At 39.0% G+C, this 18,344-nt stretch overlaps 1 protein-coding gene across 4 annotated transcripts in view; it reads right to left on the bottom strand.

Annotated features, from left to right (window-relative positions):
- The window catches only part of dnah12 (dynein, axonemal, heavy chain 12), a 230,102-nt gene that overhangs the window by 43,604 nt on the left and 168,154 nt on the right, over positions 1–18,344 (bottom strand). For all 4 annotated transcript variants that reach the window (XM_069939623.1, XM_069939622.1, XM_069939624.1 and 1 more), the window contains 7 exons: positions 17,417–17,593; positions 11,588–11,719; positions 9,473–9,562; positions 8,272–8,412; positions 6,291–6,532; positions 5,180–5,327; positions 1,777–1,922 (listed from right to left, as the gene is read on the bottom strand). In XM_069939623.1, the coding sequence (XP_069795724.1) occupies positions 1,777–1,922; positions 5,180–5,327; positions 6,291–6,532; positions 8,272–8,412; positions 9,473–9,562; positions 11,588–11,719; positions 17,417–17,593 (1,076 nt within the window). The remainder of the gene's footprint in view (positions 1–1,776; positions 1,923–5,179; positions 5,328–6,290; positions 6,533–8,271; positions 8,413–9,472; positions 9,563–11,587; positions 11,720–17,416; positions 17,594–18,344) is intronic.

The raw sequence follows: 18,344 nt of genomic DNA, 5'->3' as shown, positions 1-18,344 counted from the left end.
ATTCAGGTTCTACACTGCTGGCCAAATACTAGGCACATTTCTCATCACGACATGGGATTGCCTCTGCAATTGCCACACCCTGCCCTGGACGAGGGTGTGGGATGGCCTGGCTGGCTCTTGGCCACCTGGCCACCAGCCACTGTCTGTTCACCGGTCCCACCTGGATTGTGCTGATGCTCATGGCCTGCTGTTGTGGAGAGCCCAGCTTTTTGCTGTTTTGCTTGGTAGTTTCGTACACCAGACAGGTGGAGATGGCCTTTGCTAGCGTTAGCTCGCGGTGGCACAGAAGCACTTTCCGCAGACTGTCGTCACAAATACCACAAACCATCCTATCTTTAATTAATTTCTCACAGAATGTTCCAAAGTTACAGGTCTTCGCCCTGATTGTCAAATTGCTGACGTATGAGTGGTTTGACTCGCCAGACTTTAGGTCTCTATTAAACTTATGCGTTTCTCTGTGGGTTGCACATTTCCCTGAATTTTTGTTTTAAACATTCGAGGTCCTCTCTCAACTCAGCTGGGCTGGTAACAAGTTTCCCTTCATGCACTGCAGACATGAACGACCTCTCCCTTTCAATTACTTCTGGACCCGCCAAATTTAACAAAATATACCTTCTGGTGTGGGCAGGCTTATCGTTGTGCGCTGCCGCAATAAATATGTCATACACTTGCTCAAAAATATGCCAGATCTCTGCTGCATTTCCTTCAAACACAAGTGGGTTGGGCTGTTGAAATTCATCCACCATTATGGCGATTGTTGCAAATGTGATTTGATTACTTACTGTGACTGAATAGAAAGCCTCAGGCTTGGGACACTCTCGATCTCACTTCTGACACCATGTTTGTTATTGCATGCTGAATAACTAAGAGTCGGCAGATGAGGTGAACCAAACAACTTTACTGTATACAACCAGAGAAAGAAAGACAGAGCGTGCCCACAGCAGGGCATCTGCTCCCTGCTAGTACTCAATTCAACTAACATGCCCTTGTGGATCTTCCGCATGCCCAGTGCATTGTTGTGAGTACGGTGGCAGCTATGCGATTGAGCGGGTGCAGAACAGCTAATGGCAATGGCTGCCTAGAATCGGGAAAAAAGGTACGAGTCTAAAAATGAGCGCTCAACTGCACAGGAGAGCTTCTTCCCCCCTGCTATCAGATTCCTGAATAATCAATGAACCACAGACATGTTTGCACTACAACGCTGCCGCAAAACACTGAATTTCATGACTTGCTCATGACAATAAATCCTGATTCTGAAAATTCCATAGATTTATGGTTATAAAAACTTATTTTTATGTCAATCAATACCATTAACATTGGATTTGAATTTAGTGCTGAGAAAACATGATTTATATTACAGTAAAAATCCACGTTATATGGAATTTAAACAACCGGCAGCCTCTTCGCAACCAGCAAAATAATCCCGGAAAATAAATAGGTAAAAAATACAGAAGTTAAAAATTTGCGCACCCTTAAAGGTTAGTTCGCCAATCCATGCACACACAATCTCAAGCAACCAGAAAATTCACTTATCCAGCATCTACCAATCCTCATTAGTGTGGAATACTGGAGATTTTACTTCTGGCCTTTCGGTAGTGTGATGGGACAATCTGATTACTTATCTTGCTTACTCATTTCCCAATTGCTAATTTTAACAGGAAAAGACAAAGCTTAAACCTTCCACAGCTATCAGAAAAGTGAAAATAGCTTGATTTCGGCAAGCCAAAATTTGACAAAGAGGCATTCCTTACTCTGCAACATCTACTAAGTACTCACCATCGTCTGGAATTACTAACAATCACACCATTATCAATTGAAAAATTGTCTGTTGGCAATCCAGCAATGTTCCATGCTCTTATTATAATAGGATCTCCTAGTGTCTTACTCAGGGAAAATTCACCCGAGGATGAGATATTTTTGGCCTATGAACATAGGGAAAATAGAGTTTATTAATGAAGTTTATTTAAGGAGAAAACAATATAAATATCCAAAAGAAAAAAAGTATTAAAAAGCTCACAAAAGAACATAGAAAGATAGGAGCATGAATATATGACTCATTGATTCTTATTCTGTCATTTACCAACACCATCGTGATCTGTGGTGTTTGAAAAGTCCTGCAATATTCTCTTCACCTCTGATTTTCTTGTGCTACTTAAAACATCAATTATTCATCAAAGAAAATTCCAAAGATCAACAATTCTCTCATGAAAGAAGTTTACCTAAATTGTTGATTCCTTGCCCTAAAGCTATGGTTCCTGGCATCTACAGCCCAAGAAAACATGCCTCTGCATCCTCCCTCTCCATCCCTCTGAATATTTTAATCTCTCATTTCCCTGACATCAGAAAATATGGCTCATTCTATTTGATTTCACACGATAACATTGCTTTCCCCTTCATACAGAAAGTTTTGATTACTCCCTCCTCTCAGGCAAGTCCATCTTTAGATTCTGACATCAAAATTGTTCATAGTATTCCAAATATAAACTTGCCAAGTTCTACTTAATTGCAGCCTGACTTCTTGAATCACACACTCAATCTTCTTGCAATAATATTACACATATTTGCCAACCTAACATCAGAACTAATTGCACATTTCTTTGCCTCATTCTCTGTCTACCACTTTATCACTCAATCAGCTTGCTGTTCCTTAATCTTCTGCAGCCACTTTATGTCCTCTTCTCGGCTTATTTTCTCTTAGTTGAGAATAGTTAACAAGTGACTGTCTCATCCAAGGTTTTTGCTGTGAATAGTTGAAATCTAATCATTAATCCTTGCAACAGTTTTATCCTCCTCTATAGGAGCACTTCATTTAGTACTCTCCAATCCTTGGGGATAATATCAGAACCAACAGAATTCCAAAAGTTCAAAGCCAATGCATCAATCATCTCTGCGGCTGTCATTCTTAAAATCCAGAGGAATCGCATCATTTTTTTTTAGCACTTTTCCTTTTTCCTCTTTCAAGGCTGGGAAGAGTGAAGTTTTTACTCTTTTACATCTCATTTCAGGACCAAGCTTGTCCAGATTCAATATGACAGGTTAAATAGTGCATAAAAGTCCCTCTATTCTGGCATAATGATGGTCTTCGATTTATAGTCCAAACACAAGAGTATGACTGTTGGTTGTGAAGCAAAATTTCCATGTGGCCAACCACTATTTTTGTTATTTCTCAGTGTTATTGTCAAAAAAAAATGGGTTAATAAAATTACTACAGAAGAAAATAACATTGGAAATTTCAGAAAATATGAGAAGTACAATGATAAAATGCATGTGGAGGACATGATGAGGCCAAGAAATTTCAGTGCACCCAAACACATGTAGTATATGGCCATTTTAGTTGGCGGCTTGTGATCGTACAGATTCTATCACCAATGTACATATGTACAGATTATAGTGCAGGATGACTGTGATTGGCTGAGAGAGTGTAGCCACACCTACTGGCAGGTCCTAAAGGATTGCTCCAGGCCAGTTCAGGTCATTCTGAACTGGTCAACCTACTTGTGATACGCTCCAGTCTTTTAGTTAATAAAAGCCTTGGTTTGGATCAACAAGTCTTTGGTTCTTTCGACGCACACTACACGGCTTCAATGGTAAATTTTAACAGTGCTGATCGAAAGGCCACAGGCATTATTAATTAGGTTTCCCTTTTCCATTTTGTACTTGGTGTTCAGTGAATGGGGAGAACCAAAGAAGATGATCATTTGGGAGAGGGATCAGTCCAAGAAGGGCCATAACTGGGAAAGGGATTCTTCAAAGTGGATTGAGACTTTTTTTGTGTTCTTCAGAGAGGAATGGGCAAGATTGGGGCGAGCAAAGGGAAATCCTGAGAGGATAGATGTGGTAGTAAAAAGATAAGAACATAAGAAATAGGAGCAAGCGTAGGACATCTAGCCCGTCAAGCCTGCTCCGCCAGACAATGTGATCATGGTTGATCTGATGATGGGTTCATCTCCACCTACCTACCTTTTCACCATATCCCTTAATTTTTTTACTATGTAAAAATGTATCCAACCTTGTCTTAAATATATTTACTGAAGTCACCTCCACTGCTTCAATGGGCAGTGAATTCCAGATTCACCACCCTCTGGGAAAAGCAGTTCCTTCTCATCTCTATCCTAAATCTACCACCTTGAATCTTGAGTCTATGTCCCCTAGTTCTGGTCTCCCCTACAATGTAAACAACACCTACAAGGCTGATGGGAATCATAAAGGTCTTGGAAATTAGAGCATTTGAGGATCCCAGGCCAACAGAGGGTTGGAAGAGTTTTGAACACACTGGAAAATGAATATTTTGCTTTCTGAACACTTTTGGGTATATTTTATGGATTTTGCGCTGCTGATCACGAAAGCGGTTGGTGAAGCGGTTAGCGAAATGCTTTAACAGCACCAGTGATTGGGACCAGGGTTTGAGTCCTGCATTGTCTGTAAGGAGTTTGCACGTTCTTCCATGTCTGCGTGGGGTTTCCTCTCACCATTTGAAATGTAACAGGGTTCTAGGTTAATTGGGTATATATTGGGCGGCACAGACTCGTAACTAAATGGCTTGTTATTGTGCTGTAATAATTTTTTAAAAAAGCTCCTATCATATAACATTTTTTAGATATAACCTACTTTGTGATTTCCTGTCATATTTTACATTTACTGGTATAATGCCTACAAAGCCAGCTGTTTTGGTCAGTCCAAGCATGCCTGGGCATGCACTCACTGCAGGAGCTATGCAAATGCTGAGAGTCAGGATAGATGCAGCTCACCTATACAGATGCTGTGAAGAGATATAAATTGAATGCATGTTATGCACATGTTCTTCAGGCAATCGGTTAGTAAGTGTTACTTAACCATAGCATTTATTGTCCAGGAAGATTCAATATAGAAGAAATGTCTCATCAATGTCACAATGGCTATTCTATTTGTCGCATATATCCGCTTAATGCTAAATTCAGTAAAAGTCAATTGAATGTTTCTCCGACTTCCAATGCGATACAGCAAATCTGAAGGGAGGTTTGCACAGGAGATGAAATGTTTGCCAATGGGAAGTCAATAAAGTTTGAAAGTGATCAATGAAAATTAATGAAGAGGAAATCCCAAAATGCATTCCGACTGTTTTTGGAAAATCCTATAAACGATAGGAATATTTCAGTATATGGTTCAAGTAGAGTTGCAAGAAAACTGCACCTCTGAATACCTTGCAAATATTGGTCCAGTCAACAATGCATTCATGACGAAAAGCTGCAGTAAAAGCTCCAAGATAAGCAATGACTCCTGCTGAAACTAATACATCCCCAGTCAAGTTATCATACACGAGTTGTAAATCATCTGCAGCCTTTGACCACCTAAACAGAAATATGGTAACACTTCAGAAATTGTTCAAATAAAAAACTCAGCAGCTTCTGTGCAATTTAGAGGCAAATAAAGTATAGACTCAGAGCAAACTGTCCGAAGGGCAAGTAGTTCATGAAAGCAACGAGATTCCACTTTTCTGCTGTTGATTTATTCATTCAAGTATTCAAGTAAAAAAAATTGAATGAAAATAATCATGATCGATTATTAACTCATCTTCATGACTTTCAACCAAAGTAAAAGAACCAACACATTATTTTTCTAGACATATCCTAGATTTTGTTTGCTTCCCCCCCCACCCCACTATTTCTAGCAAAATCAAAGGAATTTGAAAACAAAGATACAGAATTTACATGTATGATATACTTTCTTACGATGACACAAGTTCATGTAGAGGGTTAATGATGATCCTGTGTAATGATTGCAGCGGGTGGTAAACTGTCGTAGGTAGTGCCACTGCCTCAAAGCTGCAGTGATCTGGGTTCAGTACTGATGTTGGAGAGCTGTGTGCAGTTTGTGGAGTTCACACATTGCCACGGTGACTGTGTGAGTTCACTCTGGGTGCCTTAGTTTTCCCTTACATTCAAAAGATATGTAGGTTTGAAGGTTAACTGGCTACTGTAGATTGCTCCTAGTGTTGAAGGATGGTAGGGAAATCAGAGTGGAGCGGTGGTACATGAGGGAGAATAGGGAACAGGGAAATAAGTGAGCTCATGAGTTGGTGGGATTGCTTCAAAGCCAGCACAGACTAGATGGGCAAATGGTCACCTTCGAATAAGAACAAGATTGGGGAATGTCAATTTTCAACAGACATTTAGTGGCTGAGGGCAAAATAAAATTGTATATGGACGCCGATGGCATGAGTTAAGAATTGTTTTTACTTGACAATTTAATATATTCGCTGTCACTTTAAGCCAAAAAACACTGGAGAGAATCTGTCTCTTGAAGCCTCTAACCTTGATTTTTCTCCCCCTAGTCCTCCAATCAGTTTTGCTGCTCTCTCCAATTTTTTAGCACACAGGTCCACTTGGAACTCCAGCTGAGCCTTCTCTTCAGTTTTTTCCTGAAATGTCTTTTTCAGATCAGCGAGGTGGTCTTCCACTTCCTTCAGCTCTGCTCTCTTCTGGTTCAGAACTTCCATAGTCTGAGCCAAGGATCTTTGTGCTTCATTTAAACGAGCCTTCTTTGGAGCAACAACCTGAAATGATAATGTCACAAATTATTTTCATTTTTAACTATAATAATAATTTGCAATCTTTATATTTCCTAAATAATGGAATGATACAATGACATGAAATAATGAACTCCTACCAAAAGCGAAAGGGATGGGGACATCAAATTGATATCAGGGAAAACAAATAACCCCATATTAAAACATGTAATTCAGATATGGCAAAATATAAATCAATGTGTTGGACTAAAGGTGGGGATATCTCCTAAAAAAAATCCCTTGACTCAGAACAAATTAATATCCATGACTCTGGATAATAAGATCCTGGACACTTGGTGCTGGAAGGGGATCAGGTGTATCAAAGATTGTTATGAACAAGGGCAGCTCATGTCATTCAAACAGCTGAGGAATAAATATGATTTGCTAATAAAACTTCTTTTGCTATCTTCAGCTTTCTTAAAAGATAATTTGGGACCATCTATGGCCCTGCCCATGTGTAGTGACATGGAGATTCTAATTCGAAAGGGGAATACACACAAATTTATCTCTATTATGCATCTCCTATTCCAAAATGAGGGCCTGAAGCCAGGCTAATACGTCAAGGGAAAGGTGGGAGCTGGGCTTGGGCACAACAATCCACAAGTGGTGCTGGTCAGACTTGTGTCGGGACAGCATGACAGCAGTCATTAGTGCCAAGTACTGGTTGGTGCAATATAATTTCCTGCATCAAATGTACCTCACACCACAAAAATTTTATAAATCTAAACCAGAAATTTTGGGAATGTGCTTTCGGTGTGGTGTGGAGATTGGAACCTTTCTCCATTCAACCTGGCTGTGTACAAAGGTGAGATCCTTCTGGGAGGACCTGGGGGACATTCTGAAAATAATTATAAAGGTGGATTTTCCATAGGATCCGGAATTGTACCTTCTGAGAAGCATTATGGACATGAGTGAAGGTTGCTTTGTCAGTAGCCAGAAAATGTATAGTGGAAGGCTGACTCCCAACTAAAATTGCATGACGGAAAACAGAAATGCAAAGTTGTAATTCCCTGGAAAAAACTACGTACAATTTGAGGAAGAAATATGGCACATTCATTAGGGTGTGGCAACTCTATCTGCAACACATTGGTGCGCCGATGTAATTATACCCCTCTTAGATAAAGTGAACACAACAACCGTGCCAGTAGTGGAATGCTCGAGATCAGTGAAGCAGGTCATGGCTCAGGCGATGTGCTCCTGTATTTTGTTCCTTATCCCTTTATTTTAGGTTTCTTTGGGTTATTCTTGTTCCCTTAAGGGTTTGTGACTTTACTGATATTTGTTTTTTTGTATTTGTTTAACTTATAAAATCTTTTCTTTTTTGTATTAGGATAGGAGGGAAGGGAGAGGGGTAGGGGATAAAATAGACTCTGCATGATATACACTATTGTTGGAAAAAAATGTATTGTTTATTTGGATTTATAGGAGTCTTTGAAAATCAAAAATAAAACATACAAAAAACAGAGTAAGGGATGGGAAATTCCAGAGAATGCTTGGAAAATTAAGGCAGTAATATCAACATAGAAAGTTTCTTGAGCTTTTTAAATAGAATTTTAAGAGATGTCACAGTTTGGAACTATTGAATTTAAACAAAGCATACGAGAACAATTTTTCAATATTATAATGGGTATTTTCTATAACCGTGCAAAATATTTATTCTGACATTATTAATTTGTAAGAGATAACTATGTGAATGTTATTTTCACTGCATTGCATGAATACAGTACCTTTGCAACACGATCATATACTTCCATGGCAAGAATCCATTTACATAATCCTTCTGCAGCAGATGAAGCTTTAACCACCTTCTGTGGATCAAAGTCAGGATTGGTGACGTATTCAGTACGTATCTTTTGCATGACTGCTACCTGTCCAGAAGGAAATAGGATACATAACATCACTCATGAGAAAAAGAAGACAAAAAAAAGTTTAAAATGACTAAAAAGGAATTCTCAGAATTGAAAGCTATTAGGAAAAAAATCTTTATGCAAAATATATTGATAATTTTGCTCGTTTATTCAATTCTCTGCTATTTGGGTGTTGTATTTATTGTAAATAACAATAATATAATTTGACATTTGTAACTGATAAATAATTAAGCAGTTAGGTGCTCTTTAGGACTAAGATCAGGAATAAAATGATGAAGATCAAATTCAATAGGAAAAGTTCATAAATCTTTACAATCTTATCAATACCACACTAGAAAAAATGACATCAGCTCAAATCTACAGGGAAAATATCAGTGCAAAGTCATATTTCACAATTATGTTCAGAAAGTTTTAAAAATATGGGAGGCAAAATTAATTTTCCAAGATTGAGTCAAATATTAATAATCATGATTATTGCTAGGATGTAGCTTGGCTACTGATATAAATAATCAGCATGAAACCATGAGTACAAACTCCAGGTTCTTGATAAGCTCACAGTAAAATCAGATTCAACTATTTCTGATCTGAACTTCTTTTTTCCCAGTTTTGTCTCATGTTCCTAAAAATAAATAAAATGATTTATCTGCACCTTGAAAATGTCTGTGCAGAAACCTTCATCATGTGGAAATTTGCTCAAAAAAAAATTTTGCCCGCTGGGATGCAAAAAAAAAGGAGCCCGCCAAATAAAAAGGGAAAGAAACCCCAACCAGAGGGCAGCTCTCCCACATGGAAATAATTGTAATTCCTGCAGATACATCTGTGAATTGAACTAGTGAGTCACCTCAAGCACTGCTCATAGACATTGAGATGACTAACACTTTCAATCTTTTTATATGTTGATTTTAAATGTCTTCACAGCAAGTAAAGACTTTTAAACAATCTTATTGGATCTAGACTGCAGATCATATTAGAAAGAATACACAAATAGAAAAATATTAAAGTCATCATAATATTAAATTAATTTCAAAAAGTTGTGTAAACGTATATACCGAAAACGTACTGGTATGTTATCTTTGTCATACTCCCTCAAATCTTTTAGGAAATTCATGTCACCCAATAACTTCTTACTGGGTCCCCAATAATCTAAAATCTGGAAAATAAGACAGGAAATTATTTCACTAATCCAAAGATCAAGTTACTCTCATCATTCATTAGCTACTATCAATCAGAATAGTATTGGATTTAATATGAGATGTAAACTTGTACATAACATTGGACAATGAAGATTTTGCTTCCTGAACACTTTTGGGTGTATTTTATAGCTTTTGGACTGCTGATCACGAAAATCATCTGAAAAGTTATCATGTACCTTTTTTAGATATAACCTATTTTGTGATTTCATATTTTAAGTCTACTTCAAACATACAAAACCATGTCATTGAAAATTCACTTTCTGCATTCACAATTGGACTTCTTCCCAGCTAATCTTGACGCAGTCAGTGATGAATAGTGAAAGGTTTCACCAGGGCATTTCAACCATGAATAAATGGTATCAAGGCAACTGGAATCCATCGATGCTGGCCGACTATTGTTAGACACTGACACAAGAGGTATCAGAAGTTGATTACAAATGAAAATCAGCGGTAAAATATTTTTAGGTTATTTGAACCAATGTAATGTGTCAACATCATTGTGCAATTAAACATGGTAAATTCAATAAAAGTTAATTTAATGTTTCTCCAACTGCCCACAGCAAATCTGAAATGATCTTTGTGTTCAGCTTGAAGTTGTCCATCACAATTCCCAATTTTATTTCATCCCAATTTTATTTCAATCTGTTGTCCGGTGTAATACTCATTTTGTCGTGCTTCCAATATTATTGTCAAAATAAATGTCCAAAAACTGCCACAAGCCATAAAGCAACAATCCCTTTCACTACCTTCCCAGATTTCTCACGAGTTATCAGAAAAAAATGTCCAATGGAAGCAGCTGTCACAAAAGGAAGAAATAAGGACTCTTGGTTGTGGTCAAGTCATGTCCCCAGAGGAGCTTTGAGCTGGCAGATTAGTAAATAGCTCAGCCTTTGCAGAGGCAGCTCATTTCCCCAAAGCATCAGAGAAGTGGAGGGATAACTCTTGTGCAATTTTAATTATCCCATAACTTCCATGATCAATTTCATTACAATACAAAGGCCTAAGGAAAAAATGTATGAGAAATCCACTTTCAAACCAAACATTTGTCAAAAGTATTCATTTAAAGTTTTTGGAAGATTTGTTCAAGGTTGAACTAACACTTGATCCATTACTTTTCTTAGTGGGTAATACTACAATATTAACAACCGGTTTAAGATTGGATACATTTCAAATTGCATTTATTCGTTTGGCATTAGCTGTTGCTAAGAAATCTATTACTATTACATAGAAGAATGGCATTGATTTGAATATACAAAGATGGCGTAATGAATTGAAATCGTGTATTTATTTAGAGAAGATAATATATAACTGCCGGTAGAGGACCCATGATTCGGAGCCGAACAGGAGTGTGGGTATGACAACGGCTCTGTATACCCTTATCTTTGTGAGGTTTTTCAGTTGGTTGTTTTTCCAGACTCTTTTGTGTAGTCTTGCAAAGGCGCTATTTGCCTTGGTGAGTCTGTTGTCTATCTCGTTGTCGATCCTTGCATCTGATGAAATGGTGCAGCCGAGATAGGTAAACTGGTTGACCGTTTTGAGTTTTGTGTGCCCGATGGATCGGACTTGTCAGCCACAAACAAGCCTGCAGTTGACGTGGACATTTACCCCTCCATAAATCTTCGACCGCGAAGCCAAGCCAAAGAAGAAGATAATATATAACTAACGGAATAATTATTCTTTCTTTGTTAAAATGTGGACTCCATATTTGAAATGTAAGGGTTTGGATATATTGTAAAAGTTTTTTTGAAGATGTAATGGGTTGGCACACTCCACAGCAATGGATAATTACCCAATAGGGGTAGTTTGGGGAGGGATGTCGGGGGAAGGGTGGGAGGGGGGTTAGTTGAGGTATTAGTTTTTAGTAAGGATTTTTTTGTATGTATTTAAAATACATATGTATCTAATGTATTTTAATGTATTTAATAAATAAAGTTTTCCAAAAAAAAGTATGCATCTGAATAATTTTCTACTTTAAATTTTACCTTTTCACCACTTCCAGAAGGATCATTGATTTTTTCTGGTTTTATGAGTTTCATGACACAAACAGCAGCCATCACCAGTTTGACACCCTGAGGAGGATTCTTCATTGATTTAACAATTGTGATGTCAGATGGCTAAAATATAAAGAAAAGATGAGCAAGGCTTATCATTAATTTAAGCAGAAATGCACATTACTCTTAATATTTTAGTGCATTACAATGTGTTATTCTAAAATGTAACATATTTTAAGTAGTACAGGTATACCTCATATTATGAATACTCGCTTTACGCAAATTCACTTTTACGAAGAAACTTGTGTTCGCTATCCAAAAGAAATTTGAATGGGTTTTTGCTTTTATGAATATAGCTTTCAATAGTATCGGCTATTTTGCCTTATGATAGGTTTCATAGGAATGCCGAAAACTGGAGCATGTCAATTATATTCAAACAAAGAATTTCTGGAGGAACTCAGCAGATCAGGCAACATCCATGTGTAGAATGGTTAGTCAACTTTTCAGATTTGAACCTTTTATTAAGGTCAAGATAAAAAGGCAAAATTAAATATAGATAAAAGGGGAAAGAAGTTGGACGAGGGCCCAAGAGGTGAAGGTGTGGGAAGTGATAGACAGATAGAAGGAGAAACCATTGTGGGGGAGAGATAAAAAATACAATTCAAATACAGAAGTAGGTGAAGAAGAGCTTGAAACAGTAGAATCAGATGGCAGACGAGGTTACCTATCTTACATACATGATTAAGTTTAAGGCTGCCCAAGATGAATATGATGTGTTGTTCCTCAAGTTTACATTTGGCCTCACCTTGAGAATGGATGAGGCTAAGGATGGATATGTCAATGTAGGAATGGTTGGCAAAATTAAAATGGTTGGCTACAGGAAATTCAAGTGTAGACCCACAAACAGAGCATAGGTGTTTGGTGAAGTGGTCATCCAATCTGCGCTTGGTCTTCCCGATGTAGAGTAGACCACACCAAGGTTGGATGATATGCATGTAAAGTTATGGCTCACCTGGAAGGTCTGTTTGTGGCCCTGGATGGAGGTGTTTTGCACTTTCTGCAGTTTTAGCAGGAAAGCCCAAGGGGTAGAAGGGTGGGTGGGAAGGCAACAGCAGATTAGGGAGTCTTATTCCTCCAAAATGCAAATAGGGCTGGAGAGGGGAAGATGTGGGCAGGAGTGAATTGTGGGTTGCGGAGACTGGTGGGGTGGAATGCGAGGACCAGAAGGACTCTGTAGTTGCTCTGTTGGGAGGAACTGGGGGAAAAGCAGAAGTGCAACAGAGAGAGGAGATATGAACTCAGGCTTTATCAAGCACAATAAGGGGGAATCCATGCTTATTAAAGAAAGAGGTCATTTCAAATTCCCCAGAGTGGAATGTCTCATCCTGGGAACAGATGCAGCAGATGATTTGAGATGGTTGGTGTTCATACAAGGAACAGGATGAGTAAAGATGTAAACAAGATTGCTGTGAGAGTCGGTAGGTTTGTAATACATATCCTTGGATAGTGTGTCCCCTGATATTGAGACAGAGAGGTAAATGGAGAGAGGTAAACTGTTGGGCTGGTGGCAGTGAATTTGAAGTCCTGCATGGGAACAGAAGGTAGTACTAAAGCATTGATGCAATGGAGGAAGTGTTGGCAAGTGGTACCCGAATAGATTTGAGACAGCGACAGCTCCACATATCCATCAAAAAAGCAGGCATAGCTGGCCCCATATGTGTGCCCGGTGGGGGGGGGGGGGCAACATCCTGGATCTGGAGAAAATAGGAGGAATCAAACGAGAAGTTGTTAAAGGTGAGGATGTTCCATCAAATGGAGAGCATGAAGTTGTGTAAGGGCCCAGAGACCTTCCTGACGGGGAATGGATGTGTAAAGGGATTGCACATCCATGGTGAAGGTAGTGGGGTTCAGAGAATTGAAATTCTTCAGAGGTGGAGATTGTGACCAGTGTCCTAGATCTAATTGGGAAGGGATTGGCAAGGGCGGCAAGATGGTGTCGAGGTATGAGGGGATAAGTGCAATAGGGCAAGAGCAGCCTGAGACAATGGGTCTGCCACGATAAATTGCTTTGTGAATTTTGGGTGGAGATAGAAGCAGGCACTGCCAGACCAGAGAACTGGGGCAGTTGGGTCTAATTACCCAACATAGAAATGCCCATGAGCACACACTAGCAATCATGTGAGTGAACTGTCCAGCTTTGTTAGTCACAGGTGAGGTACCCGAATACAGGAGGATAAACCTGGTAACTACAGGACAGTGAGCCTTAAAACAGTTGTAGGCCAGTTGTAAATTCTTGTGATAAATGCAAGAGATATGAGGCCTCTCTTATTCTTATGTTTTGGATGTGCCCTAGCCTTGAAACTACCAATTGTTAATTTAAATTTTGAACTTCACCCTCTTTGCCCTCTTTAGTTCCACTGGAGAGGATGGCATCCATTTGACTCCAATTAAATCTCAGGTTCTGTCTTCGACATTACTAAGGTGGAAGGATACTGCCCTGCCTACTCATGCTCAGTGATTGAGGGATAATGTGTCCTATATAAATCTAGAAAAGATTCGCTATTCTGTCAATAACTTTGACAGAGGGTTTCAAAACTTATGGGGACCTTTCCAGAGCTTTTTAGAACCTCTGGTTTTATTATAAAACCTGTCTTCCAACATTTTAATATATTGCTCCAGGTACAAGGCATACTATAATTATAGAACTTCGACTTGGTAATGGGCTCAAGAGATGGGGAGAAAATGAAAATATTCATGATCAAATTGTAAGATGTTTTGTTACCTTAAAGATGTCTTCTAAAAAAACTAGACAACTGTTGATTTTTTTATATTTGACATCTGTTGAGTATTTTACAAATTTTCTGTATATATCTGTTTATTTATAAATAACTCATTAAAAATCTTTAGAAAGAAAAAAAAGTTGTATGGATATTAGATAAAATGACAAATCACAATTAATCTTTCCATAACAATACCAATGTCAGCTCTGGAAGAATGCATAACTGTTATTCTTGGGATTTGTTGATAACACCGAATGGCATGATTTGTTAATGACAATAAATTCTGATTCTAATCTGAATACTAGACCAAAAAGGATTTCAATCTTTTTACTAAATATCTGTGGTAGCAAGGCAAAACGTTCAGATGGTGAAGATGCTAATAAAAGGATGTTTGCTCTTTTGAAATACAACCCAATTGCTGATTTTGTCCTCAAAGGTTACACAAGGCCATGAAAACCTCTGAAGCAGACTTGATGTGACCGACACAAGCTCTTGAAGCAGATACAGACTTGAAGACCAGTACAGACTTGAAGCAGACCGATACAAGCTCTTGAAGCAGATACAGACTTGAAGACCAGTACAGACTTGAAGCAGACCCATACAAGCTCTTGAAGCAGATACAGACTTGAAGACCAGTACAGACTTGAAGCAGACCGATACAAGCTCTTGAAGCAGATACAGACTTGAAGACCAGTACAGACTTGAAGCAGACCGACACAAGCTCTTGAAGCAGATACAGACTTGAAGACCAGTACAGACTTGAAGCAGACCGATACAAGCTCTTGAAGCAGATACAGACTTGAAGTCCAGTACAGACTTGAAGCAGACCGACACAAGCTCTTGAAGCAGATACAGACTTGAAGACCAGTACAGACTTGAAGCAGACCCATACAAGCTCTTGAAGCAGATACAGACTTGAAGACCAGTACAGACTTGATGTGACCGATACAAGCTCTTGAAGCAGATACAGACTTGAAGACCAGTACAGACTTGAAGCAGACCGACACAAGCTCTTGAAGCAGATACAGACTTGAAGACCAGTACAGACTTGAAGCAGACCCATACAAGCTCTTGAAGCAGATACAGACTTGAAGACCAGTACAGACTTGAAGCAGACCGACACAAGCTCTTGAAGCAGATACAGACTTGAAGACCAGTACAGACTTGAAGCAGACCGACACAAGCTCTTGAAGCAGATACAGACTTGAAGACCAGTACAGACTTGAAGCAGACCGATACAAGCTCTTGAAGCAGATACAGACTTGAAGACCAGTACTGATTTGATGTGACCGATACAAACTCTTGAAGCAGATACAGACTTGAAGACCAGTACAGACTTGAAGCAGACCGACACAAGCTCTTGAAGCAGATACAGACTTGAAGACCAGTACAGACTTGAAGCAGACCGACACAAGCTCTTGAAGCAGATACAGACTTGAAGACCAGTACAGACTTGAAGCAGACCCATACAAGCTCTTGAAGCAGATACAGACTTGAAGACCAGTACAGACTTGAAGCAGACCGACACAAGCTCTTGAAGCAGATACAGACTTGAAGACCAGTACAGACTTGAAGCAGACCGATACAAGCTCTTGAAGCAGATACAGACTTGAATACCAGTACTGACTTGATGTGACTGATACAAGCTCTTGAAGCAGATACAGACTTGAAGACCAGTACAGACTTGAAGCAGACCGATACAAGCTCTTGAAGCAGATACAGACTTGAAGACCAGTACAGACTTGAAGCAGACCGATACAAGCTCTTGAAGCAGATACAGACTTGAAGACCAGTACAGACTTGAAGCAGACCGATACAAGCTCTTGAAGCAGATACAGACTTGAAGACCAGTACAGACTTGAAGCAGACCGATACAAGCTCTTGAAGCAGATACAGACTTGAAGACCAGTACAGACTTGAAGCAGACCGATACAAGCTCTTGAAGCAGATACAGACTTGAAGACCAGTACAGACTTGAAGCAGACCGATACAAGCTCTTGAAGCAGATACAGACTTGAAGACCAGTACAGACTTGAAGCAGACCGATACAAGCTCTTGAAGCAGATACAGACTTGAAGACCAGTACAGACTTGAAGCAGACCGATACAAGCTCTTGAAGCAGATACAGACTTGAAGACCAGTACAGACTTGAAGCAGACCGATACAAGCTCTTGAAGCAGATACAGTCTTGAAGACCAGTACAGACTTTAAGCAGACCCATACAAGCTCTTGAAGTAGATACAGACTTGAAGACCAGTACAGACTTGAAGCAGACCGATACAAGCTCTTGAAGCAGATACAGACTTGAAGACCAGTACAGACTTGAAGCAGACCGACACAAGCTCTTGCTTGTGAATTTCTTACTCCGGTACCTCACATTTAGAAATGACACAGTATGTAAAGAAGATACAAATGACAAGACACCATTTGTGTTATTTGGCTAAAGAAAAAGATTTTCTTTAGAATGGATGAGGGAGTTATCTTATGAGGAGAGATTGAGTCATCAGGGACTGTACTCACTGGAATTTAGAACAATGAGTGGATTTTGTCGAAACATATAAAAGGCACAGATAAGTTAGAGGTAGGCAAGTTGTTTACAATGAGACCAGAACTAGGGGACTTAGCCTCAAGATTCAGGGTAGTAAATTTAGGACAGAGATGAGGAGGAAGTGCTTGTCCCAGGGAGTGATGAATCTGTGGAATTCGCTGCCCATTGAAACTCAGTAAATATATTTAAGACAAGATTGGATAGATTTTTACATAGTAGGGGAATTAAAGGATATGGGGAAAAGGCAGGTAGGTGGAAATGAGCCTATCCTCAATCAGCCACGATCTCATTGAATGGAGGAGCAGGCTGGATGGGCTGAATGTTCTTAGTACTTAATTTGAATCCCTCCTCACTTTCAAGAGGAGTTAATGCCCAGGGAACTGATGAGATTTCACAAATCGTCTTCTTCAGTCGTTTTTGTTGTCAGGGTTTAAAATTGTAAAAGGTACATTTTTAATGTTGGTCTGGAAAAATATAGGTTCTGAAATTTACCTTCAAAGTGTCCAAGGCAGAAAGTGCAGCCTCCAGAGCTGGAATGGCCTCTGCCAGCTCACTCTCACACTCATTTTTCAAAGCCTGGGCTTCAGTTGCTTTTTCTGCAGCTGCTTCTTCATCTACTTTAACAATTTTGCTCTTTGCTTCCACTTCTGCAGATTCCACCTCTATAACCTTGAAAAATTAACATCAAAACTCAAGGATGGCGTATGCAAACAGGTCTTTATAACCTGCAACAATCGGCAATATTCACATTTTCAATAATTTTTTCTTTGCTACTTAACTTCATTCAAAGACAAACCAACTAACATGTTAAAAATTGCCCACTAACTCATAATAATACTAAACAAAAATGTACATAAATGATCTCATTATAATTTTGGTGCTTTTAAAATGTTTTATTTATTGCCTATTTTATTCATTTGTTTTTGCTGTTTTTTCTCCTTCCAAAGGAAAAGCTGGCAGCATCTAGGACAATTAACTGGCAGCCTGTATTAACAGAAGGCACTGTAAATCATAGATGAGCAGATGGAAGGTGCAGTGAAATACATTGAGTCTGAAGGCAAACTAAGCGTTAGTTATTAAAATGTTGCGATATGCACTTACTAAACATTTTGCAATGCCAAAGCGATAGATGCAGTCCTTTCACTTTCCACTGAGCTAATTACCATAATAGCAAAATGGAAAAAGTTTGAAGGATCTTCTTATAGTCAACATTAGCCCTTTTTACAAATGATCCCGCAATACTTCCGTAAAGAAGACCCACACAACGCCACCATAATACTGCCCCAGTGTGTCATTTTACAAAGCACGTCGGCAATTTGGAAGCAAAAGAGGTGTGATGTGCAACACAACAGCGTCGGCATCTAGTATGATGCCTTGCCCTTTTTCCACAGACGTCGATTCAGCACTGTGACTATCTCCA

The sequence above is a fragment of the Narcine bancroftii genome, chromosome 5 (genome assembly GCF_036971445.1).
Source record: "Narcine bancroftii isolate sNarBan1 chromosome 5, sNarBan1.hap1, whole genome shotgun sequence".
Taxonomy (NCBI): Eukaryota; Metazoa; Chordata; class Chondrichthyes; order Torpediniformes; family Narcinidae; genus Narcine; species Narcine bancroftii.
Note: the sequence above shows the minus strand (reverse complement) of the source record. Positions and strands in the feature narration are given on the sequence as shown.